The sequence below is a fragment of the Scyliorhinus torazame genome, chromosome 13 (assembly GCF_047496885.1).
Source record: "Scyliorhinus torazame isolate Kashiwa2021f chromosome 13, sScyTor2.1, whole genome shotgun sequence".
Taxonomy (NCBI): domain Eukaryota; kingdom Metazoa; phylum Chordata; class Chondrichthyes; order Carcharhiniformes; family Scyliorhinidae; genus Scyliorhinus; species Scyliorhinus torazame.
The window spans coordinates 78,950,622-78,977,739 of NC_092719.1; the positions used below are offsets into that span (position 1 = coordinate 78,950,622).

The window sequence follows — 27,118 nt, forward strand, 5'->3', positions numbered from 1 at the left end:
CCAGCCAGGCCAGATTCAATTTATGCAGCCGGTCCAATTCCCGCGCCACTTGGATGCCGAGGTACCTAAAGCTTCCCTCTACTAACGTAAATGGCAGCTCTCCCGTCGCCTCTCCTGTCCCCTCGCCTGGACCACAAACATCTCACTCTTTCCCATATTAAGCTTATACCCCGAAAACCGTCCAAATTCCCCTAGAGTCCTCATAATTTCTTCCATCCCCTCCATTGGGTCCGAAATGTACTGAAGCAGGTCATCCGCATACAGCTAAACCCTGAGCCAACCCCCCCGGACCAGTGCTCTCCAACCACTCGAGACTCTCAGAGCAATTTCCAATGGCTCTATAGCCAGCGCAAACAACAGTGGGGAAAGGGGGCATCCCTGTCTCGTCCCCCGGTGCAGTCTAAAATAGTCCGATGTTGTCCTATTCATCCGAACACTTGCCACAGGAGCCTGATACAGTAACCTGACCCAATATCAAACCAAGCTAGAGTCACAGACAGACTCTCGGCGGTTGTGGCAAGGACTAAACAACATAACGGGCTACAAAGCGAAGCCAAGCAATATCTCTGGCAGCAGCGTCCCCTCCCCGATGAACTCAGTGCATTCTATGCCCGGTTCGAGCAGGTAACCAACAATCCGCTGTCGAGTGCCCCAGCAGCCCATAATTCACCCATACCCACCATCACAGCTTCCAAAGTCAGATCGGCCTTCCTGAAAGTGAACCCTCGGAAGGCAACGGGCCCGAACGGGATCCCTGGTCGTGCACTCAGAGCCTGCGCGGACCAGCTGGCAGAGGTATTCACGGACATCTTTAACCTGTCCCTACTCCACTCTGAGGTCCCCACCTGCTTCAAGAAGACCACCCATCATACCGGTACCAAAGAAGAACCAGGCAACGTGCCTCAATGACTACCGTCCGGTGGCCCTGACTTCAGTCGTAATGAAGTGCTTCGAGAGGTTGATCATGAAGCGCATCACCTCCATACTCCCCAGAATGCCTTGATCCACTGCAATTCGCATATCATTGCAACCGGTCCACATCAGACGCCATTTCCCTGGCCCTACACTCATCCCTAGAGCATCTCGACAACAAGGACTCCTACATCAGACTCCTATTTATTGACTACAGCTCCGCCTTCAACACCATAATCCCAGCCAAGCTCATATCAAAGCTCCAAAACCTAGGACTTGGCTCCCCACTCTGCAACTGGATCCTCGATTTTCTGACCAACAGACCACAATCAGTAAGAATGAACAACAACACCTCCTCCACAATAGTCCTCAAAACCAGGGCCCCGCAAGGCTGCGTATTTAGCCCCTTACTCTACTCCCTATACACACACGACTGCGTGGCAAAACTTGGTTCCAACTCCATCTACAAGTTTGCTGACGATACGACCATAGTGGGTCGGATCTCGAATAACGACGAGTCAGAATACAGGAGGGAGATAGAGAACCTAGCGGAGTGGTGTAGCGACAACAACCTCTCCCTCAATGCCAGCAAAACTAAAGAGCTGGTCATTGACTTCAGGAAGCATAGTACTGTACACACCCCTATCAGCATCAATGGGGCCGAGGTGGAGATGGTTAGCAGTTTCAAATTCCTAGGGGTGCACATCTCCAAAAATCTGTCCTGGTCCACCCACGTCGACGCTACCACCAAGAAAGTACAACAGCGCCTATACTTCCTCAGGAAATTCGGCATGTCCACATTAACCCTTACCAACTTTTACAGATGCACCATAGAAAGCATCCTATCGGGCTGCATCACAGCCTGGTACGGCAACTGCTCGGCCCAGTACAGCAAGAAACTTCAGAGAGTCGTGAACACCGCCCAGTCCATCACACGAACCTGCCTCCCATCCATTGACTCCATCTACACCTCCCGCTGCCTGGGGAAAGCGGGCAGCAAAATCAAAGATTCCTCCCACCCGGCTTACTCACTCTTCCAACTTCTTCCATTAGGGCAGGAGATACAGAAGTCTGAGAACACGCACGAACAGACTCAAAATCAGCTTCTTCCCCACTGTCACCAGACTCCTAAATGACCCTCTTATGGACTGACCTCATTAACACTACACCCTGTATGCTTCATCCAAAGCCAGTGCTTATGTAGTTACATTGTATATCTTGTGTTGCCCTATTATGTATTTTCTTTTATTCTCTTTTCTTCCCATGGGCAGAGAGATGGCAGATGGAGTTTAATCCGGACAAATGTGACTAATGCATTTTGGAAGGTCTAATGCAGGTAGGAAATATACAGTGAATGGTAGAACCCTCAAGAGTATTGAAAGTCAGAGAGATCTAGGTGTACAGGTCCACAGGTCACTGAAAGGGGCAACACAGGTGGAGAAGGTAGTCAAGAAGGCATACGGCATGCTTGCCTTCATTGGCCGGGGCATTGCGTATAAGAATTGGCAAGTCATGTTGCAGCTGTATAGAACCTTAGTTAGGCCACACTTGGAGTATAGTGTTCAATTCTGGTCCCACACTACCAGAAGGATGTGGAGGATTTAGAGAGGGTGCAGAAGAGATTTACCAGGATGTTGCCTGGTATGGAGGACATTAGCTATGAGGAGCGGTTGAATAAACTCGGTTTGTTCTCACTGGGCCGACGGAGGTTGAGGGGTGACCTGATAGAGGTCTACAAAATTATGAGGGGCATAGACAGAGTGGATAGTCAGAGGCTTTTTCCCAGGGTAGAGGGGTCAATTACTAGGGGGCATAGGTTTCAGGTGCGAGGGGCAAGGTTTAGAGGAGATGTACGAGGCAAGCTTTTTTACACAGAGGTTAGTGGGTGCCTGGAACTCGCTGCCGGAGGAGGTGGTGGAAGCAGGGACGATGGTGACGTTTAAGGGGCATCTTGACAAATACATGAATAGGATGGGAATAGAGGGATATGGACCCCGGAGGTGTAGAAGATTTTAGTTTAGACGGACAGCATGGGTTGGCACAGGCTTGGAGGGCCGAAGGACCTGTTCCTGTGCTGTACTTTTCTTTGTTCTTTGTACTTAATGATCTGTTGAGCTGCTCGCAGAAAAATACTTTTCACTGTACCTCGATACACATGACAATAAACAAATCCAATCCAATCCAATCCAATAAAGCCCTGCCCGAATCCGAACCATCCCAGTATCTCCCACAGATAGTCCCATTCTACCCGATCAAAAGCCTTTTCTGCATCCATTGCGATCACTACCTCCACCTCCCTACCTTCCGGGGGCATCATGATCACATTTAACAGCCTTCTTACATTGGCCAACAACTGCCTGCCCTTAACAAACCCCGTTTGGTCCTCCCCAATAATGTCCGGAATACAATCTTCGATCCTGGAGGACAAGATTTTGGCCAGCAACTTGGCATCTACATTCAACAGGGAGATCAGCCTGTAGGACCCACACAGCTCCGGGTTCTTGTCCCGCTTCAGAATCAGCGAAATCGTTGCCTGTGACATCGTCGGGGGCAACACCCCTCTTTCCCTTGCCTCACTGAACATCCTCAACAACACCGGCCACAATATCCCCAAGAACGTTTTATAAAACTCCACTGGGTACCCGTCTGGACCCGGGGCCTTACCCACCTAATGGCCTTCAAGCCCTCCACTATCTCTTCCAGCCCAATTGGGGCACCCAGCCCTTCTACCCGCTCCCTGTCCACCTTTGGGAAATTCAGACCCTCCAAGAAGTGCCTCATCCCCTCCGGCCCCGTAGGGGGTTCTGACCTGTACAGCCTGCTGTAGAAATCCCTAAATGCCTTATTCACCCCTACTGAATCACCAACCAGGTTCCCATCTCCATCCTTTACTCTGCCTTATCAATTTTAAACCGTTCCAGTGTCTCAATTACCTCCTCTTTCATCAGGGGCTGGACGGTGTTGATGAAGATAGGTGCAAAGTATTAATTTAATATCTCACTTATGCCTTTTGTCTCCACGCTTATATTCCCTTTTTGGTCACTAATCAGCCCTATTTGTCCGGTTACTATTATATGCCCATGGAAGATTTGGGGTTTCTCTTTTATGTTAGCTGCCAGTCTCTTTTCATACTCTCTCTTTGCTTCTCTTATTTGATTTTTCACCTCCCCATAACCTCCTGTATTCAGTCTAGTTCTGAATTGTATTTTCTACCTGTCACTTGTCGTATGCACACTTTTTCTTAATCTCTACCTCTTTTGTCACCCAGGGAGCAGTGGATTTGTCTGCCGAAGCTTTCCCTTCTGAGGGAATTTATGTTGACCACACACAAACACTCTCTTCTTTGAAGGAAGCCCATTGTTCATCCACCTTTTCTCCTACCAACCTATGGCTCCAATGAATTTAACTGAATGACAGAACAGGTCTGATGGACTAAATGACCTTCTCCTGTTCCTCATGTTCTTGTGTTATGAAGATCCAGTCTGATACACTTGGTTAACTGTCTCAGCATCTCACTAACCTTGGTTTGCAGCATTTTAATCTCCGTTGAAAGGTTATTAATATGCTGACGAAGGCACTGGTTTTCCTCCTGTACTTGTTCCAACTGGATGCGTTCTTTATTCAGGCACATGGTTAGATCCATGATCTAAGATAAACATGAACACACAGGGGACAGAAACTTAAAACCTCATTGTCACAGCAGTAATAATCTTTAGCAAGCTTGCAACTGTGGCAGTTATGGGTTCCTGATGAAATATTTTCTGGTCACATTGGCTCAGTTGGTCGCATGCTCACTTCTGCGACAGGAGGTTCTGGGTTCAAACCTGCTCTGCAGAAACACAATCCAGGCTGACACACCATCCCATCCTGAGGGTGTCTGCACTGTCTAGAGATGCCGTCTTTTGAAAGAGACATTAAATTGAGGCTGGGTCTGCATGCTCAAATGCAAAATATTCCGAAGGATAAAAAGCGAAAGACCAGGTGTGAAATTTTCAAAGCAAGGTCAGGAAGCTGGCATATAGAAACATGGAAAATAGGAGCAGGGATAGGTCGGTTGAACCCGCTCTGCCGTTCTAAGCAATCATGGCTGATCCCCATTTCAATGCCATACTCCACTCTCTCCCCAATCCCTTGATGCCATCGATGCCTACAAACATATTACTTTCTTAAATACATTCAGCCTCTGTGCCGTATTCTAGATCCCCAGCCAGAGGAAACACATTCCTGCATCCAATCTGTCCAGCCCTGTCAGAATTTTATATGCTTTAATGAGACACCCTCTCATTCTTCTAAACTCCAGTGAATACAAGCCTAGTCGGTCTAATCTCTCCTCATAAAATAATCCTGACACCACATGAATCAGTCTGGTGTACCTTTGCTGCAGTCTGTCTATGGCAAGTATATCTTTTCTTCGGGAAGGGGACCAAAACTGCGCAGAATACTCCCGATGTGGTCTCATCAAGTTCCTGTATAGCTGCAGTACGACATCCTTGCTCAGGTCCTCTTGCAATGAAGGCCAATATACCATTTGCCTTCCTAAATGCTTGCTTTCAATGATTGGTGTACAAGGACACCCAGGTCCCTTTCTACATCAACATTTCCCTATCTACCACTATTTAAATAATATTCGCTGTTCTGTTTTTCACATCAAAGTGTAAAACTTCACATTATTCAAATTATACTGCATCTGCGATCAATTTGCCCACTGACTCAACTATTTAAATCACCTTGAAGCCTCTTGACATACTCCTCACCACTCGCATTCCCACCAAGTTTTGTGTTATCAACAAATTTGGAAATATTACATTTGGTTCCCTCATCCAAATCATTGGTATATATTGTGTATAGCTGGGCCCAAGTACTGATTCGTGTGGGACCACATTAATCAGCATCTGCCAATCTGAAAAATATCTACTTATTCCTGTCTGCCAACCAATTCACATCCGGATGAATTTGGGTTTCAACACCGAGCCTCAGCCTTGTCATTCTTGTGATGCTATATTTCAAAGTAAATGTCCTAATCGGCCAGGTAATTCCATCTTCAACAAGAGAGAATCTAACCATCGGTCCTTGGCATTATCATTGCAGAATCCTCCACTATCACCATCCTGGGGGTTACCATTAAGCAGAAACTGAACTGGACTAGCCATATCAATGTTGTGACTACAAGAGTAGGTCAGAGGCTGGGAGTCCTGCAACGAGTGACTCATCTCCTGACCCTCCAAAGCCTGTCCACAACCAAAAGGCACAAGTCAGGACTGTGATGGAATACATTCCACTTGCCTGGATAAGTGCAGCTCCAACAACACTCAAGAACTTGACAACATGCAGGACAAAGCAGCCTGTTTGATTGGCACCCCACCCATCACCTTAAACATTCATTCCCTCCACCACTGATGCACAGTAGCAGCCCACTCTACTGTCCATCTACAAGATTCTTGTGAAATAATTTCTGCAAATCTAGGGAAATATGCTCACCTTCAAACTATGAAAATGATTAATTTAAGTAACCCAGATCTAAATCCCGTGTTGCTTCTGATGGAAAGGTAGATCTGAAAAATGACTACATGAAACACCCAATCAATGTGAATAATAGGGTCACAGTAAATTCAAATTAAACTCAATAAAGTTGGGAGTAAATGTGGAAATTGGACTGAGGGCAGCACGGTAAAGCAGGCGATATTGGATCAGCTGCCTGTTACATACCTCTCCCAAATTGAAGTCAGTGGAAAACAAAATCGTAAAGAGGTAGTTAATTGGAAGCCAATGGAATACCCGTTTAAAGACAATAAAGTGTTCATGAAGTATGTGGACCCTTAAGCTCTGGAAAAATTGTAGTCGCATTTTAATTAAGACAATTAAGGATGACACGGTGGCAAAGTAGTTAGCACTGCTGCCTCACAGTACCAGGGACCTGCCGGGTTCAATTATGGCCTTGGGTCACTGTCTGTGTGGAGTTTGCCAGTTTACCACGTGTCTGCGTGGGTTTCCTCCTAGTGCTCTGGTTTCCTCCCACAGTCCATAGAGGTGCAGGTTTGGTGGAATTGCCATGAATATTGCCCCTTAGTGTCCAAAGATGTGCAGGTTAGATGATGTTACGGGGATAGGGCTGGAGAGTGGGCCTAGGTAGGGTGCTTTTTCTGAGGGTTATTGCAGGCCTCCCTACACACTATTGGGATTCTATGGAATGAACGCACTTTGTTATCTTTGAAAAATCAACGGTACTTAAATATCTTTGTTTAACCAATTTAACGGCACGCTAAATTGCCCCCTAATTGGGTTAAAAAAAAAGAATTGGGTGCTCTAAATTTATTTTTTAGTAAGAGAAGATTTAATCCAGGCGTTCAAAACCATGGTGGGTTTTGATGGCGAGAATGGGAGAACCAGTTTCCACGGGCAGGAAGATAAATATTTGAACACGAGAAAAATGGGAACCGAGGAGGGGAGCGGGACTAATTAGAGGACTCTTACAAAGGGCTGCCACAGGCACGATGGGCAGAATGGCCTCCTCCTGTACTTTAATGACATGAATTACAGCTTACGTTTTGATTGTAGGCCTGTTCGGTTTGCCGCTGGTATTGCCTCATCTCAGCTTCATTCCCCTCCCGGATTTTCTGGAGCATCTTCAGGGCGCCACCATCGTCTTGTGGATTTCTCAGCTTCTGTTCCAGTTCCTGAATCATAGCATCTGCTTCTGCAGCCTTCTCTCTCATGCAGATCATGTCCTGAAAGCACAACATACACAGTAATTGGGCAAAGCTGGTCCCTGATGATAAACCTGCCATCCATTCAGTGTTTAAAAAAAATAAATTTGGCTCTTTATAATGAGTGGGTTTCAAAGTCCATTCCACAAGAGTGACCTGCATTTCAAAAGTTGCACTGAAGTATAAAATGCCTGCATCTTTAAACAAGTGGAGGGTAAAACGCGATGAAAATGCTGGCCCAGAATGCCAAGGACTGGAATTTGGACAAATTTAATGGTGGCATTGCATGATTACATCTCGTAAATGAATCCTAAAAAAACTCTACATGAATGATTTGAATTCAGAGTGATTACAGTATGAGTAATGAATGGGTCACATTTGGTTGAGGCGAGATGAGCTACCACTGTCACCCAATTATCCACCCTGTTATCCAATCGCCTATTGTTGTTTGTGTCATAAACCATAAGGGAGAATCTCAGGCAGTCCATCACTGCCATCTGAATCCAGAATTGTGTAGTGAGAAAGAAATACTGACGCAGAGAGAAAGCAATACTGACCCTGAGAGAGAAATATTGAAAATACTCCATTTCATCAGTCGTAAACCCTCAATAAGCACAAAAGTTGGCACACTCATCACATAATCAATATTACTTCCTTTTTTAAGAATACCCCAACAGCACCCCAGTTTGCTGAACTGCCTGCAGTTATCGCTGAACCCCAACTTTAATCTAACCTCACAGGTAAATTAAGGTTGAACGCTTGGCCTTCTCCCTCCTCCTCTTTCTCACGTGTCCTATGCGATGGGCAGCTCGGTAGCACAGGTGGTTAGCACTGTTGTTTTTTCTAAATTTAGAGTACCCAATTGATATTTTCCAATTAAGGGCCAATTCACCTACTCTGCACATCCTTGGGTTGTGGGGGTGCAAACACAGGAAGAATGTACAAACTTCACACGGACAGTGACCCAGGACCAGGATCGAACCTGGGACCTCAACGCCATGAGGCAGCAGTGCTAACAACTGCACCACCGTGCTGCCCCAGTGATTAGCACTGTTGCTTCACAACGCCAGGGTCCCAGGTCCAATTCCTGGCTTGGGTCACTGTCTGTGCGGAGTCTGCACATTCTCGTCATGTCTGCGTGGGTTTCCTTTGGGTGCTCCTGTTTCCACCCACAAGTCCCGAAAGACATGCTTGTTAGGTGAATTGGACATTCTGAATTCTGCCTCAGTGTACCTAAACAGGCGCCGGAATGTGGCGACTAGGGGATTTTCACAGTAACTTCATTGCATTGTTAAGGTAAGCCTACTTGTGACACTAATAAAGATTATTATTATTACAATACAACAGTCACTAACACTTCAACAGTAGTTGGACATAGTGAAACACTTCAGGATGTCATGCATTAAGGAAGGTGTCATGGTGGGCACGAAGGACACAGGGGATCGTCAATAAATCTTCCCGTGGGCTTCGTAGAACACAAATTCCCATATTAAGTGGGCGGAGGCTCGCACAATAGGGAGTGTACAGCGGGAGTTTAAACATGCTGCTCCGACCCAGGCCAGTATGCGATAGGTCCCTGGGTTGGACGTGTGTGCTATAAGCATGGCAGTGGCTTTATTTGTTTATTTAATTAAATGGTTTGGTGCTGGAAGATTAGTCTTGGCGAGGTGATTACAGAAGGGTTCTATGTAAATGTAAGTTTTCTTTTTCCTTTTGATGTTGTATTGACGTTGCTCCTCCCTATTTCTGTAATCTCCTCAAGCCCCACAACACTCCGGGATATCTGTGCTCCTCAAATACTGCCTTCCTGAGCATCTCTGATTTTAATCGCTTCGCCATTAGCCTTCAGATGCCGAGGCCATATGTTCCAAAATCCCTCCATAAACCTCTTTTCCCTTCTACCTTACTTTCCTGAATTAAGACGCTTTTTTAAAAAACTACCTCTCTGAACCCAGCATTGGGTCATGTGACCTAATGTCTCCTCATGTTGTAAGATGTTATATTTTCTTTTATAATTCACCAGAGAAGAATGAGGACATTTTATTATGTTAAAGGTGCTATCTAATTATAAGCTGTTTTAATGGAGAGTAAAACCGAGTGTAAAAAGGACCATCATTCCTGGAGAGAGATAGCAAGTCAGAACTGGCAAAGGACAGCTTAATAAAATTGCATACCTTGTCCAGCATTGATGTACAATAATATTTTATTGCTAGCCGAATGCGTTCCTAACAGTCACTACACTTTTATTCCTCTAAACTCACTAAAAGTTTAAAAATATTTACCTTCTGGGATTGTCTCAATCAACATTTTATTGGGAGTCAGCATTTACAACATTCTGGTGTAAATTCCCCAGGATATTTCTTGAAGGAACATAGACAGGACGTAAGGCAGTTCCCTCGTGCTGCATTACATTCGCAGTACAATGTTGACTGTATTCTGCTTCGAGGAAATGCTTAACTTGATTAAACTCTCGCTTTCAAACCAGTAAACTTAAATAAGTCATCCATTTTTTAAAAAGCATTTGAACTTGCACTCCTTTGAGAGTTACACCTTAAGCTGCTGACAATTGCGTTAAACTAACTTATGGATTTTATATGGACTGCAGGTTCAGTTAAAATGGGAAGAAATTTCAGACTGTAGGAAAGTCTTTGGAGTACATATCACAGCTGTAGCCAGGAACACTTCAGAGCCACGCACAGCTCCTCACATGCAGTGTCAGGTGAAGGGTGATAATTGGGATCTGTTTCCTAACTGAAGCCCCAGCTAAGGAGCCCTACTTGCCAGCAGGCTCCATGTAAAGATTGGTCTTTTTCACTGGCAGCAAATCAGCAGTCGACACCCACTTACCCCACACAGCTCACCATTTATAACACCCGGACCTAGGCAGAATTCATAATCTCCAAACTCTGGCCTTTTGCCTTCTTTATTCTTCCATGGGAATATGGGTGTCGCTGGCAAGGCCAGCATTTGTTGCCCATCCCTAATTGCCCTGGAACTGAGTGGATTGCTAGCATATTTCAAAAGGCAGTTAACATTTACATGTAGGCCAGACCAGGCAAAGACAACAGATTTCCTTCTCTTAAGGGCCAGATGTGTTTTTAAAACAATCAACAATGAATTCATGGCCACCAGGAGATTTTTTTGACGCCGGAGGGATTTCCGCTCCGCCAGCTGGCGGAAATGGCGTTTGTTGCCCCGCCAGCTGGCGCGGAAATGCGGCGCATGCGCGGGAGCGTCAGCGGCCGCTGAAAGTTTCCCGCGCATGCGCAGTGGGGAGAGTCTCTTCCGCCTCCGCCATGGTGGAGGCCGTAGCGGAGGCGGAAGGGAAAGAGTGCCCCCACGGCACAGGCCCGCCCGCGGATCGGTGGGCCCCGATCGTGGGCCAGGCCACCGTGGGGGCACCCCCCGGGGTCAGATCGCCCCGCGCCCTCCCCAGGACCCCGGAGCCCGCCCACGCTGCCTGGTCCCGCCGGTAAATACCAGGTTTGATTTACGCCGGCGGGACAGGCAATTTCTGGGCGGGACTTCGGCCCATCCGGGCCGGAGAATTGAACGGGGGGTCTCGCCAACCGGCGCGGCCCGATTCCTGCCCCCTCCCAATCTCATGTACCGGAGACTTCGGCGGGGGCGGGATTCACGGCGGCCAACAGCCATTCTCCGTCCCGGCGGGGGGTCGGAGAATGACGCCCAAGGTTTTTTCCACGGTGGATCTAAAATCCGCCTACCACCAGCTCCCCATCCGCCCTAACGACCGCAAATACACTGCATTCGAAGCAGGTGGACGGCTCTACCACTTCCTAAGGGTTCCCTTCGGTGTCACAAATGGAGTCTAAGTCTTCCAACGGGAGGTGGACCAAATGGTTGACCGGTACGGTTTTCGGGCCACGTTTCCGTATCTCGATAACATCACCATCTGCGGCCACGACCAGCAGGACCACGACACCAACCTCCGAAAATTCCTCCATACCGCAAAAATCCTTAATCTAACCTACAACAAGGACAAATGCGTGTTCAGCAACGACCGTCTAGCCATCCTCGGCTACGTAGTGCATGATGGAGTTATAGGCCCAGATCCCGAACACATGCGCCTCCTCATGGAGTTTCCCCTCCCCTACTGCTCCAAGGCCCTGAAACGTTGCCTGGGATTTTTTTCATATTATGCCCAGTGGGTCCCCAACTATGCGGACAAGGCCGGCCCACTAATTCAATCCACGGTTTTTCCCCTGTCGGCAGAGGCCCGCCAGGCCTTCAGCCGCATCAAAGCGGACATTGCAAAGGCCACGATGCACGCAATCGATGAATCCCTTCCCTTCCACGTCGAGAGCAACGCGTCCGACGTAGCTCTGGCGGCCCCTTCAACCAAGCGGGCAGACCCATGGCCTTCTTCTCACGCACCGTCCACGCTTCAGAAATCCGCCATTCCTCCGTCGAAAATGAGGCCCAGGCCATAGTAGAAGCTGTGCAGCACTGGAGGCATTACCTGGCCGGCAGGAGATTCACGCTCCTCAGTGACCAACGGTTGGTTGCTTTCATGTTCGATAATGCACAGTGGGGCAAGATAAAGAACGATAAGACCTTACGGTGGAGGATCAAACTCTCCACCTACAACCATGAGATCTTGTATCATCCCGGGAAGCTAAACAAGCCTCCTGATGCCCTATCCCGCAGCACATGTGGACCGACTCCGGGCCATCCACGAGGACCTCTGCCACCCGGGGGTCACTCGATTCTTCCATTTCATCAAGACCCGGAACCTGCCCTACTCCATCGAGGAGGTCAGGACCGCCACCAGGAACTGCCAAATTTGCGCGGAGTGCAAGCCGCACTTCTACAGGCCAGAGAAAGCGCACCTGATAAAGGCTTCCCGTCCCTATGGACTTCAAAGGGTCCCTCCCCTCCACCGACCGCAACACGTACTTCCTGAATGTGATTGACGGTAACTCCCGGATCCCATTCGCCAGCCCCTGCCCCGACATGACCGCAGCCACCATCATAAAAGCCTTCCGCAGTATCTTTACACTGTTCAGTTTCCCTGCCTACATACACAGCGATAGGGAGTCCTCCTTTATGAGCTACGAACTGCGTCAATTCCTGCTCAGCAAGGGCATTGCTTCGAGCAGGACGACCAGTTACAACCCCCGGGGAAACGGACAGGTAGAGAGGGAGAACGGAACGGTCTGGAAGACCGTCCTACTGGCCCTATGGTCCAGGAATCACCCAGTCTCCCGCTGGCAGGAGGTCCTTCCGGATGCTCTCCACTCCATCCGATCACTGCTGTGTACCACGACCAACCAAACACCCCCACGAACGTCTCGTTGTCTTCCCTAGGAAGTCCTCCTCCGGGACCTTGCTCCCAACCTGGCTGGCAGCTCCTGGACCCATCCTGCTCCGCAAACACATGCGGGCGCACAAGTCGGACCCATTGGTCGAGAGGGTCCACCTCCTTCACGTTAACCCTCAATACGCCTACGTGGCGTACCCCAATGGCCGACAGGATATGGTCTCCCTATGGGACCTGGCGCCCGCTGGATCCCAACCCACACCCCCACCACCAACCCCACCCTCCCTCCCGACGCACCCCACAGCCGCCCCCTTCCCAGGTGGATCGGTCCTCCCACCGGTCCCACCTAGGGGTGATGAAGCTGCCGAAGAAGCTGAAGCCACGCTCCCGGAGCCATGGATGCCCGAGCCGGCGCCTGCATCACCACCGAAACAACGACAATCGCAAAGGACGACCAGGGCCCCTGATCGACTAATTGCTTCCTTTTGAATGTAAATAAATACTGTAAATAGTTGCGACATGTGACGAGGCAAAACACTGTACTAATGTATACCGGGTACCACCATAACCTCAACCTCTACCACTGTATAACGCGAGACCACCACCCCTGCCGGACTCTTTTTTTAACAGGGGATGAATGTGGTAGTCTGTATTACGGTACCCAGGTTGATGCTGTAAGACCATTGGTGTGGGAGGTACCTGAGACAGCAATATCATTGGTGAAGCCTGCCTGCTGGTTCCGCCCAGTAAGGCGGAGTATAAGAGCCTGTGTCTCCCTAGCAGCTGCATTCTGTACCTGCGCTGCTGGGGGAAACATCTAGTCCAATAAAGCCTTCAATTGTCATCCAATCTCGCTTCTGGAGTTATTGATCGAGCATCAAGCATTAACCGGGGTCTGTCGATACGAGTCGAGTGACATCGCCACTATCTCTCTCGCTTGGGCAGCCAATGTGAGGTGGCGCGGTGGCAAGCACTGCTGCCTCACAGCGCCCAGGACCCAGGTTCAATTCAGGCCTTGGGTGACTGTCTGTGTGGAGTTTGCACGTTCTTCGCTTGTCTTTGTGGGTTTCCTCCGGGTGTTCCGGTTTCTTCCCACAGTCCAAAAATGTGGAAGTTAGGTGGTTTGGCTATGCGAAATTGCCCCTTACTGTCCAAAGATGTGCAGGCTAAGTGGGATTATGAGATTAGGACGGGGCAGTGGCCTTAGGTAGGGTGCTCTTTTGGAGAGTGGGAGCAGACTCGATGGACCTAGTGGTCTCCTGCTGCATTGTAGGGATCCTGTGGATTCTATGGAACTGTCAATATTGCACTTGTTTTGGGCTCAAACTGAAAGCCGTCCTTGATAGTATCATGTATCAGTAGTAGGTAGCACTCTAACCTCGAACTCTAGGTTCAAGCTCCACACCAGAGATTTAAGAATACAATCACGATGAACAATGCTCTGCCACACTGAGAGAGTGCTGAACCATTGGAGGTGCTGTCTTTTGATGTGAGGTTAAATCGAGGTAGATGCAAAAAGGTTCTCTGGGAGCATTCGAAGAAGAGCAGTGGATTTCTCCCTGCTATGCTGGTCAATGTTTAACCCTCAACCTACATCAATAAATCTCATCATATGACTCATTGTTGTTGGTGGGATCTCACTGTATGCTCATTGGCTGCCATGATTCCTGCATTATAACAGCAACCAAGTTACAATTGTATGAAACTGGCTGCAAACCAGAGAACAACAGAACATTTAAAGGTCAGGAGGAGGCCATTCAGCCCTTGTACCATGCACCAGCCAATATAGAGGAAATAAAACTAGCTGCTTGCTCATTTTAATCCCATTTTCCAGCACCTGTCTTGTAGCCCTACAGGTAAATCTTAGGCACATCCTGAATGAAACATGATATAGAAATGTAAGTTCTTTACTTCCTTTTATAAATGTTATGTCATTCAAAAGTGCTGACCTGGCAATGATTTTCCTGTTGTCTGTCCAGTTTATATCTCAGTTGTTGAACTGTGCACTGAAGCTCCATGTTCTGTTTGTGTTCCACCTCATACCTGCGTAAGGCCAAACAGATACATATCTTAAAATCAAGTCAAACATTTCTATCTGCACCCAAACTTTCAGAGACATTCCAAATGTATCTGGAACACCTCCCCTCCCACACCCCCTGCAACTCCAACACCTCCCAGTGTCCAGGCCAAGTCATCCCCAGCCAACATCAATAGAACATATCATTAGCTTGTCATTTATTACGTTGCTGTCTGTGGGATATTGCTGTGTATGTATTGGCAGCCGGGTTTCCACTGCGCGGTTACCAGACCTACAGTTACCATGGAACAAAGAGAGATGAGATTTTCTAGTCTTTAAAAATTTAACATTGTTGTACCCATTTTACAGACCTCAAAATGGACACCAGCACAATATCCAATTTAGCAGGGGGAGAGACTGATAGAGTCTAGTTTTATTCGTAGTTTTATTCATATTGGTGCCAGTTGAATGCATGTAAGTGGCAAAAATATTAAAAGTGTCTTCACTGTGGGAATCCAGGCAGTGTCTCATATAATGAATTAACCATTGTATTCCAGTGTGTTCAGAACATATTGTTCTCTGTCTAATCAACTAATCATTTCTAGAAAGTTCAAGCTGTGTAACACGGAAGATGTGGAAAAATATATGCAGCACGTTTCCTAAGCGGCGCATGCAGATCCTAAATTAGTTTTGATAGGCACCAGTTAATCTGAAGTAATGTCCAATGTTTGATTAACAAATCATCCTCTAAGTAACAGACATTCATTTGAATAAATGAGGTCTCAGCTGAGAATTAGAAACCAATGAAAGTAAATGAGGGGTTAAACCAGAGATAAGAATTCCCTTAAAAGTAGGACCTCGTGGTCGAGGTGTTTGTTCCTGAATTCTTGAATCATCTATCTGTTTGTTTGCCTTAAAATGATTTTGTGTGCTTTATGCGTTTTGCCATGTGCTTGACTTTTTAATGCATTGTTTGATATTTGATTTAAAAGTTTTTATTCAGTTCTTATTCAAGTGTATTCAAGTGAGTAATTAACAATAATAAAGTCTATTTTTGACACCTCCCACCAACCGGACTACCGATTTTTAGTAGAAGGTAAAATAAGAGTCCCACAGAGGCCAGTGCCTTATCTGCATGTGCGAGCGCAGTAACAGTGCTAGAGAAGCCACCCAAGAGGAGGGCAGGGCTTATTTCAATATTGAAATGAGGTTCTGGTGCTCATTTCAGACGCAGACTCCTAAAGAGTTTGCTCTAGTTGAAGGTTCCAACCCACGAGCTCTGACTGAAGGACTCCAGGTCCAGGGGAGGGAGTGTCCGACCCCGGGGGGGGGGGGGGGGGGGAGGGGGGGGGGGGCTTCCGATGTGTCTCCTCCTCTCTGTCTCCTGGACTCCTTTCTTCAGCGCCGGTGCCTGTACTCCTGCGCCATGTTGGGTCGGGGCCGGCGCGGACAAGGGAGACACCACGCATGCGCGGAAATTGCGCCGGTGGGACTGCGCATGCACGGGTTCGCGCTAGGCTTACTGCGCATGCGCGCATCCCCCGGTGCCAATTCCACGGCTGGATCAGCAACTGGGGTGCCGTGAACCGCTGCAGCGCCCTGATGGCCCCCTGTAGGGGCCAGAATTGCTGATCCTGGGGCCGTGTTGACGCCGTCGAGAAATGCAACGGCGTTTCCGATGGAGTCATCGCTTAGCCTCAGGGTCAGAGAATCCCGCCCAGGATTTGGTTTGGGCCCATTAGACATTGTGCCGTCTGGCCAGCCTGTTCCCAAACCGAGAGGCCCAATGGAAATAGATCCCTGGGACAAATCAGCAGTGAGTTACTGACAGGGGTTGAACCACCATAGGCAGTTTGCTTAAAGCAAGTGTCGGTTCCTTTGGTCTCACCAGTGGCACCGCCCAGGACACATAAAAAGAAATTGCCCTCAGTATTTAACATTGGGACCTCAACACTCGGGATGATTGGCATGCTTTACCCCTACTTTGCACTCAAAGAGAAACAGTCCAACATAATGTGTACCAATTTCAATTTAGCATTTAATGCGACCAGAAGGAATAGGAAACCTTCCCTGTTTCTCCAAGACAACCATGGCCACCTGGTAGCCCACCCTCTAATAATGACATGTGTGATATATGTGTGTACTGTTGATGGTAGGGTTACTGCCACTGAGTGTGAGAGAATGCTGCTGTATTTACAGTTCATTACGCTTTAATCTTTTAACTTGCATAAATAATATTGACTCTTCAACAATTTAGACTGGGGAATTATGGTAACATTAGTTGTACTTAACATGAAACTAACTTGAATGGGTTACTTGCACATTCTCCCAGTGTTTGCGTGGGTTTCGCCCCCATAACCCATAGATGTGCAGGGTAGGTGGATTGGCCACGCTAAATTGCCCCTTAATTGGAAAAATGAATTGGGTACTCTAAATTTAAAAAAAAAATTACGGATGAAAAGTAATACCTTTAGGGTTAAATCCACTATTTAAATGCAAATTTGTGCACTTTTAATAATCAAATTTTTGATTGGAAATGTGACAAAATTATGCAGCATGGATTAATATAAAAAAAAACTCATCAGACAGTTGCTTCATTATAAAAGTATCTGTGGGCTTATGGTAGAGATTAGTTGACAGCCTATCCCCTCAGACACGAAAATAGAGAAGTCAGGGCAGTGAAGAGAATGGAAAAATTGGAGATGGACCATGCAAAGGCGAGGTTTCTTCTATTCCTGCTCCATTATCATCACCTTTTGTCATGCACCATCACGCCTTTTTGAATTTGAGCACTTCTGACTTTCAGCCTCTTACAGACCATTTTGATCTTTCATCTCCCCCCACCCAACTCCCTTTCCCTCCCTTTTCTTAGCCTAATATCAACCCCCTAGCTTTTTTCTGATAAAGGGTTACAGACATGGAATGTTACTGTTGTCTCTCTCTCTCTCTCCACAGATACTGCCAGTGCAGTTAAATGCTTGCAGCATGACTGTTCTGTTTTAACCTTGTTTATTTCGGATTTGGTCTGGATACCATCAGCGATTAACTCTAGTCTTGTGAAACGTGCCCCCATCTGGCATGAATTGCTTCGTTTAAGACACTCTCTAGTTACTATCATGTGTGGGATCAACACTGATCATTAATCAGTCAACAACTACAAAAGAATTTAGAAAGCCCTGCAGAGTTCAAGAGAATGGTTGCGTTTACCAGACTAGGATGGCCAGATTCGAAACAACCACCAGGAAAGAAAAGCTTCAAAAGCTTCTCGTCTAATTACATGACAGGGCTTGAAACCGAGAGATTTCTTTACACAGAATCATATCACCATGGTGATATGAAGTCTTCCAGGCAGTTTGGAGATTTAAAATACTTCAGTGAAAACCTCAAATCATCTGCCAGAATAATTAATATCGACTGTCAACATTATCAATGAATTCTCAGGTGAAATATTAATTCTTAGTATTTTGAGGCAAAGTTATTCCACATCTTTGCTGCCTGTATCCACTGAAAACTTATTTAAAGCAAACACATGCTATAGCAGAGATCCTGTTGCTGTCACACATGGCACTCCTGTTAAGCTCAAATTGTGGGTGAAATGGATACTTGAGTGCATATTTATACAGAAATATGCTGACAAACCAGAGCTAACAGCTGACTGCGAAGTGGGTGATGAAACTTCCTCTCATTATGTAAATCCTGAATAAATAAGCATTATTGTTTGCAGTGGCATTGTCTCCACGTCAGCCGACATAACATTAGCTCTCTTCGTCAACGATTCTTTTGCTTCCAAGCCAGAACACAGACTAGGAAACAAACATTCAGGCAACAACTGCTGGTTAATTCTGTAACAGACATCTGGGGCGGGATTCTCCACTCCCGCGCCGGTCAGGAAAATCGCCTGGGTCGCCGAATTTTCCCGCGACGCCGGTCCGACGCCCTCCCGCGATTCTCCCAAGCGGCGAGATCGGCCTCGTCGAGTTCCGCGCGGCGCAGGCCGGAGAATCGCCCGAGACACCCAAAATGGCGATTCTCCGGCACCCCTGCTATTCTCAGGCCCGGATGGGCCGAGCAGCCAGCCCAAAACGGCGGGATCCCCCCGGCGCCATCCACACCTGGTCGCTGCTGGCGGGAAAAGCGCGAGAACGCTGGGGGGGGGGGGCCTCAAATGGGGTCTGGCCCGCGATCAGTGCCCACCGATCGTCGGGCCGTCCTCTCTGAAGGAGGACCTCCTTTCTTCCGCAGCCCCGCAATGTCCGTCTGACATCTTCTTGCGGGGCGGACTCGGAGAGGACGGCAACCACGCATGCGCGGGTGACACCAGTTATGCGGCGCCGGCCGCGTCATGTATGCGGCGCCGCCTTTACGTGGCGACAAGGCCTGGTGCGTGTAAATGACGTGGCCCCGCTCCTAGCCCATTATCGGGCCCTGAATCGGTCGGGATAGGGGCCGTTTCGCGCCGTCGTGAATCTCAACGGCGTTCACGACGGCGTTGACACTTCGGCGCGGGAGTGGAGAATCCCGCCCCTGACCACAGCCAGATTTGTTCAATGCTGGTCTCAATGCTTCAAACCCACTTTAATGATGGCGTGACTTTGATGCAGTAAATATCAATGGCTCATTCATATGGACCACGTTCAGGCTTAAATTGCATAATATTTCTTCCTTTGAAATCAATGTGCCATTGCGTTTCTATGCATCTCAGGCTTTATGAGTTTCTGAAGCAAATGTTACCCAACCTAAATGTTACAGTGCTCGTCAGCCCTCCAACATGCTGGGCCAGTCAAGCATTGAACTGCTGATTGCTCAGTATGTGATGTACCATCAATGACCACGAGACAAAATGGTGAAACTATTGAGGCTTTATTGCACTAGATGTTGAGCCTCCTGCAGCTGGAACCAAAATGGAAGCAGCGCAGGAGAGCATACACTTTTATACGCCGCCTGCTGGGAGGAATCAGCAGGCTGGGATTTACTGTGTTAACTGTAGTACAGTAGCAGTACCGTAATACACGTAGTGTGTGACCAGTGGTGTTTTTCCACATTCACCCACTGTTTAAAAAAAAGTCCAGTGGGGGTGAAAAACAACGTTACAGATTGAGTCTGTCGGGGGCTTTGACCCTCCGCCGCAATCGCCTCAGTCCTGGTTGTGATGTGGGCATCGATGTGGGTACCTGCGACTCCGGGAGCGTGTTGTCCTCTCCTTCTTCACCCAATAGTGGATCCGGTGAGGGGACGGATGCTGCTGCGGTGAGGGTCGCTGGTGGGACGGTGAACGGCGCAGGGGCGGGGGAGGCAACCGGAGGGGGAGGGGACGGTACCAGGGGTGGTGGTGGTTGTGGGTGGGGACCCAGCGGGTGCCAGGTCCCGGAGGGAGACTGTGTCCTGTTGCCCATCATGGTGTGCCATGTAGGCGTATTGTGGATTTGCATGGAGGAGGAGGACTTTTGCTACAAGGGGATCCGATTTATGACTCCTCGCATGCTTCCGGAGGAGGACGGGCCCAGGAACCATCAGCCAGGTTGGGAGCGAGACCGCAGAGGTGGACTTCCTAGGGAAGGCAAACACACGTTCGTGAGGGGTCTCATTAGTAGCAGTGCACAGGAGCGACCGGATGGAGTGGAGCGCATCGGGGAGGACCTCCTGCCAACGGGAGACAGGGAGATTCCTAGACCGAAGGGCCAGCAGGACGGCTTTCCAGACCGTCGCGTTCTCCCTCTCCACCTGCCCGTTTCCCCGGGGTTGTAGCTGGTCGTCCTGCTCGAGGCGATGCCTTTGCTGAGCAGGAACTGACGCAGCTCATCACTCATGAAGAAGGAGCCCCGATCGCTGTGGATGTAGGTGGGGAAACCAAACAAGGTGAAGATGCTGTGGAGGGCCTTGATGACCGTGGTTGATGTCATGTCGGGGCATGGGATGGCAAATGGGAAATGGGAGTACTCATCAATTATATTGAGAAAGTACACGATGGAGTCAGTGGAGGGGAGGGGCCCTTTGAAATCCATGCTGAGGCGCTCAAAGGAGCGGGAGGCCTTCACCAGATGCGCTCTGTCTGGCCGGTAGAAGTGCGACTTGCACTCCGCGCAGAACTGGCAGTCCCTGGTCACCATCCTGACCTCCTTGATGGAGTAAGGCAGGTTGCGGGCCTTGATAAAATGGAAGAGCCGGGCGACCCCCGAGTGGCAGAGGTCATTATGGAGAGTCCGGAGTCGGTCCACTTGTGCGCTGGCACATGTACCGCGTGATAGGGTATCTGGGGGATCATTGAGCTTCCCTGGGCGATACAAGATCTCGTAGTTATAGGTGGAGGGCTCGATCCTCCAACTCAAGATCTTGTCGTTCTTGATCTTGGCCCGCTGTGTATTGCTAAATATGAAGGCAACCGACCGTTGGTCAGTGAGGAGAGTGAATCTCCTGCTGGCCAGGTAATGCCACCAATGTCGCACAGCTTCCACAATGGCTTGGGCCTCCTTTTCGACAGAGGAGTGCCGAATTCCGGAGGCATGAAGGGTGCGGGAGAAGAAAGCCACGGGTCTGCCCACCTGGTTGAGGGTGGCAGCCAGAGCCACGTCCGATGCATCGCTCTCCACCTGAAAGGGGAGGGTCTCGTCGACCGCGTGCATCGTGTCTTTGGCGATGTCCGTCTTGATGTGGTTGAAGGCCCGGCGGGCCTCAGCCGTCAGGGGAAAAACTGTGGACTTGATGAGTGGGTGGGTCTTGTCCGCATAATTAGGGACCCACTGGGCGCATTATGAGAAGAACCCCAGGCATTGTTTCAGGGCCTTGGGGCAGTTGGGGAGGGGGAGCTCCAGGAGGGTGCGCATGTGTCGGGGTCGGGTCCTAGGACTCCATTTTCCACAACGTAGCCAAGAATGGCTAAGCGGGTGGTGCGGAAAATGCATTTCTCCTTACTGTGGGTGAGGTTAAGGAGTTTGGCGGTATGGAGGAATTCCTGGAGATTCGCGTCGTGGTCCTGCTGGTCGTGGCCGCAGATGGTGACATTATCTAGGTATGGGAACGTGGCCCGCAGCCCATTCGGTCCATCTCGCTGGAAGACCGAGACCCCATTGGTGACGCCGAAGGGAACCCTGAGGAAGTGATAGAGGCTTTGAATGCAGTGTATTGGCGGTCCTCCGGGCGGATGGGGAGCTGGTGATAGGCGGACTTCAAGTAAACTGTGATACTGCGCAATCTGATTGACCATGTCAGATATGCGTGGGAGGGGTACGCATCGAGCTGCGTGTACCGGTTGATGGTCTGACTGTAGTCGATGACCATCCGGTGTTTCTCCCCAGTCTTAACTACCACCACTTGATTCTCTCCAGGGGCTGTTACTGGCCTCAATGACCCTCTCCCGCAGAAGCTGTTGGACTTCCAACCTGATAAAGGTCCTGTCCTGTGCACTGTACCATCGGCTCCTCGTGGCGACGGGCTGACAGTCGGGGTGAGGTTTGCGAAAAGTGAGGGCTGATCAACCTTAAGGGTCGTGAGGCCACAGACGGTGAGGGGGGGCAGGGGTCCGCCGAACTTCAGAGTAAGGCTTTGGAGGTGGCAGTGAAAATCGAGACCTAGTAACAGGGTGGCGCCGAGGTGGGGGAGGATGTAGAGTCTGAAGTTGCTGTACTCTACGCCTGTACGGAGAGGGTCGCTACGCAGTACCCCCGGATTTGTACGGAATGGGATCCGGAGGCCAGGGAGGTTTTCTGGGTGATGGGGAGAACCGGGAGGGAGCAGCGCCTTACCGTAGCAGAGTGGATGAAACTCTCTGTGCTCCCGGAGTCGAAGAGGCAGGTCGTCTCATGCCCGTTGATCCTTACAGTCGTCGTAATGGTCGCGAGGTTGCGGGGCCGAGACTGATCGAGGGTGATGGAGGCGAGCTGCGAAAGATGTTGGGAGTTGTTGGGCTGATCGGCGGTGGCAGAGGTATCGGCGGGCCGCAAACGGCCAGGCGAGCAGGGGTCCTGAGGCGCGGTCCAAGATGGCGCCGAAGATGATGGCGCCCACGGGGCGCACATGACAGACGACGTCCAAGATGGCAGTGCCCACGGGCTACACATGTCGGGCGGCGGCGAAGATGGTGGCGCCCCTGGATCTCACGTTGGGGGTGTAGCGATGCTGAGCCTGAAAAAGGCAGCGACCGATCGGGCCTGGCAAACGGAGTCGAAGTGGCCCTTTTTGCCACACCCGTTATAGGTTGCGCTCCGCGCTGGTCAGGGTTGTCTAGGGTGCTTGTTCTGGACGTAAAAATAGCATTTGGGGCCTCCGGAGTTAGCTGGCTCCCACGCGGCACAGGCTTGCGGCGTACCTGTGTCGGAAGATGGTGGGGCCCATGATGCCCACGAGGGTGCCGCGCGGTCGGAGGTCTAGGACTCTCGGTTGCGGGAGGCCACTTCTAGGGAGTTAGCGAGTTGCACAGTCTCTGTAAGGTCGAGCATACCCCCTTTCAATAACCGCTGGCGAACATAATTGGACTTAATGCCCGTGACATAGGCATCTCTGATCAGCAGTTCTGTATGTTGGACTGCCGACCCAGCCTGGCAATTATAGTTCCTACCAAGTGTCCGCAGAGCACACAAGAAATCGTCCTGAGACTCCCCCGGGAGTTGCTGTCTCGTGGCCAGGAGGTGCCTGGCGAACACCTGATTCACAGTCCTGATGTACTGTCCTTTTAGTAGCGCCATCGCTTCCGTGTAGGTGGGCATGTCCCGAATGAGGGGGAACACTTGTGGGCTAACCCGAGTGCAGAGGATCTGGAGCTTCTGCGGGTCTGAGAGGGCTTCTGTGGATGCTCCGAGGTATCCTTCAAAGCAGGCTAGCCAGTGCTCGAAGGCGGCTGTGGCTTCAGCTGCGTGTGGGTTCAGCTCCAGGCGATCAGGCTTGATTAAGACGTTCATCTCTAAAATTCTAGTGCAATAAATTGATGTACCATCAATGACCACGAGACAAAATGGTGAAACTATTGAGGCTTTATTGCACGAGATGTTGAGCCTCCTGCAGCTGGAACCAGAATGGAAGCAGCGCAGGAGAGCATACACTTTTATACAGTGCCTGCTGGGAGGAACCAGCAGGCTGGGATTTACTGTGTTAACTGTAGTACAGTGGCAGTACCGTAATACACGTAGTGTGTGACCAGTGGTGTTTACCACAGTATATGTCATCTGCTTCAGTGTAATTGTCACATTCTTAAATAAATACCACCAGTAGTTTTAACCTGAACAACACTGTAGCAGGATAATTTTCCAATTTTTCATGCAAAATGCCAAGGTCATTGTCAGTGCTCCAACATCTCAGCCCATTGCTTTCACCCATAAGATTGCAAATTTCCATTAATTGGAGGCAGAAATTTGACACTTATTTCTTTGTGAACAGAAATTTTGTTATGAGAGGAAGTCCAAAATTAACATCCATTAATTTTTAAATAATTCAGTGCTCAAAAAGCAAGTGGAATCTGGAAACATTTTTTGAGTACAGCATAGTTCTTAGTGAAAACAACTTCAACTCCTAACTCAGGAAAGTTTTTACTATCTTTCATCTCTATATGTTTTTACAAAACTTGTGCAAATACCTTTATTATTTTAGCTTGGATGCAAATGTTTTCCATTGATATATCCTGTAACTGTCTTGTTTCCATTGTTTCGTAGCTAAGGAAATAAGCATTCCCAAAAGAAAACTACTGCCTTTGCTTACAGTGTTTGGGGAGAAAGGTAGCTGTAGGTTTCATGGGGAGTCACCAGGCAATGTTTTGGTTTTACCTGCTCTACCAGAGCCTGTTCAAATAGTTTCATGGTAGTTCAAAATTTGAATATTGTTGAAAAGAGAGCCATGTTGCTGATGTTTTTCAACCAACACTCATCAGGACTGTACTAATCTGCACAGAGTACACAGGACTGGGTGGATTGTTTTCCCCGTGTGGCTCGAGGAGCATGAGCTCCCCCGCTAACTATTACCATGTTATATAAAGTCGGTCAGACAGGAGCTGACCGACAGAGAGAGAACCTTGTGAAGTATAACCGGGCCCCTTTATAAATACTATGTAAGAGGCAGCATGGTGGCGCAGTGGTTACTACTGCTGCCTCACTGTGCTGAGGACACAGGTTCGCTCCCCACCCCGGATCACTGTCCGCATGGAGTTTGCACATTCTCCCCATGTCTGTGTGGGTCTCACCCTCACAACCCAAAGATGTTCAGGGTAGGTGGATTGACTGCGCTAAATTGTCCCTTAATTGGAAAAAATGTAATAAATAAATAGTATGTACTTTTTTATGTTACTCGTCTGACTCCCTTCACCTATTTTAAACTCACGACAAAGATAAACTGGATCTGTTGACGTGTTACTTTGCCATCTACACCATCTCTCCATGACTTTGCTTCTCCTGGGGACAAATACAAGAATGCCAATTTCAAACAATCACAACAATTTATACCACAGGAGTAAAGGATGCTGACTGGTTGGCAAGTTAACTCGAACTGGCTGAGGCACTGCCATGGACAAAGCAAAGGGAAACTTAGGCTCCCCAAGTTCCCGGCTAATTAAAAAATATGTACAATGCTTGAACACATTTCTTTTGTTTGCCGAGAACTTTGATAAGTTTGCATGAAAAGTATTTCAGAGTCATGTTAGCCATTTAGATCCCCATTTGTTCTGAGCAGTTCCGAAACCGTCATATGTGACTTTGATGGACATGTAGCAGAAACTGTCTGTATTTGGTTTCCCCCACAATTCTGGCATAGGTACGGCAGCAGACTGGTGCTAGCGCCTAGGAAATTGTTCCCAGGAAGTTATTTCTGATGCAGTTTGGTGTGACAACCAAAGAGCTTAAAGAAAACCAAGAGACTCTGTTCACCACTTATTCACTTGAGTGGTAGAGGTAATTAGTAAGGCAGATTGGAGCCACCTAGATCTTCATAAAGTATGTGCATTTTGAATTGGACAAAAAAACGTATGAATTGTGCATGCTTCCCCAAAATCCTGCTTAGTTGCCAGAGGCAGTCTAAAGACGTTCCATGTACAAAATTAATCAAAAAGTTTAGAAAGTTTAGAAATTTGTAAAGATTGTTTTTAAAATAGTTTAAATAGTCAGTTAGTTGAACACTGAACTACTAACTGGTTGATTGGTAAGTACTTTGAAAGTATAATCACTGTTGTTATGTGGAAAGTGCAATAATTACCTTGTACACAATAAGGACCCACACACAAAATGTTATAGTGACCAACTAATTTGTTTTGGAGATATTGGGTAACGATCAAGCAGCGACCAGGGCCTACGTAAGTAATATGTAAGATCTTTATCATCTGAGAGATCCCTTAATTCTTCCCCTGAAAGACTGTACAACACCCCCTCAACACTACACTGGAGTTTCCATTTGGATTATGAGCTCTTTTGATATGACCTCAATGTTTGCAACTGCTCCAAGCCCCTCCACACTCACTCATGAGAAATCATGGTGCTAGGGTGCAGTGGGATTGGTGGGAAATCATTGAGGGCATCACTGGGTTAATCTTGCTTTGTAAACCTGAGCTGAAGGTATCACCTGTTAGGATCCCAGGCGGAGCCCACAATTTTTGTTCGGGTATCAGACGAGAACCCCAAACAATTTTTTTTAATTTGTAAAATTGTGAGGAACGAATACTTCACCCCATGAGTGATGGCCATGAGCATTTGGCAAAACTGCTGTCACTGTCTGTGCGGAGTCTGCACTGTCTCCTCGTGTCCCCACCTTCTCAACCTTGGCCAGGATTCTCTGGTGTCCGGCGGGGCTGGCCGTACCGGCACCAAGGAGTGGCGTGAACCACTCCAGCACCTTCGGGGGCTAAGCTGGTGCCGGAATTGTTGGCGCTGCGCCAACCAGCACCGAAGGGCCTCCGTCAGCCGGCACGAGTTGGCGTATGTGCAGGAGCACCAGCGTGATCCCAGAACCGCTGATGTGATTCCTGCGCACGCGCAGGGGGTTTCTTCTCCGCGCCGGCCATGGTGGAGCTTTACACAGGCCGGCACGGGGGGAAAGAGTGCCCCCGCAGCACAGGCCCACCCGCAGATCGGTGGGCCCCGATTGCGGGCCAGGCCACCTTGGCCCCCCCCCCCACCGAGGCCAGATCACCCCGCGCCCCCCCAGAGGACCCCACAGGCCGCCCTCAGAGCCAGGTCCCGCCGGTATGAACCTGGTCTAATCCACTCCGGTGGGACTGGCCGAAAACGGGCGGCCGCT

At 48.9% G+C, this 27,118-nt stretch overlaps 1 protein-coding gene across 5 annotated transcripts in view; it reads right to left on the reverse strand.

Moving 5' to 3' along the window:
• LOC140388133 (uncharacterized) overlaps positions 1–27,118 on the reverse strand; it is a 248,913-nt gene that overhangs the window by 145,609 nt on the left and 76,186 nt on the right. For all 5 annotated transcript variants that reach the window (XR_011934104.1, XM_072471828.1, XM_072471826.1 and 2 more), the window contains exons 5-7: positions 14,847–14,940; positions 7,455–7,637; positions 4,433–4,558 (exon numbers count right to left, since the gene is read on the reverse strand). Coding sequence is in view for 4 of the 5 variants with exons in the window: in XM_072471828.1 (XP_072327929.1) it covers positions 4,433–4,558; positions 7,455–7,637; positions 14,847–14,940 (403 nt within the window). In the remaining variant the exon portion in view is untranslated. The remainder of the gene's footprint in view (positions 1–4,432; positions 4,559–7,454; positions 7,638–14,846; positions 14,941–27,118) is intronic.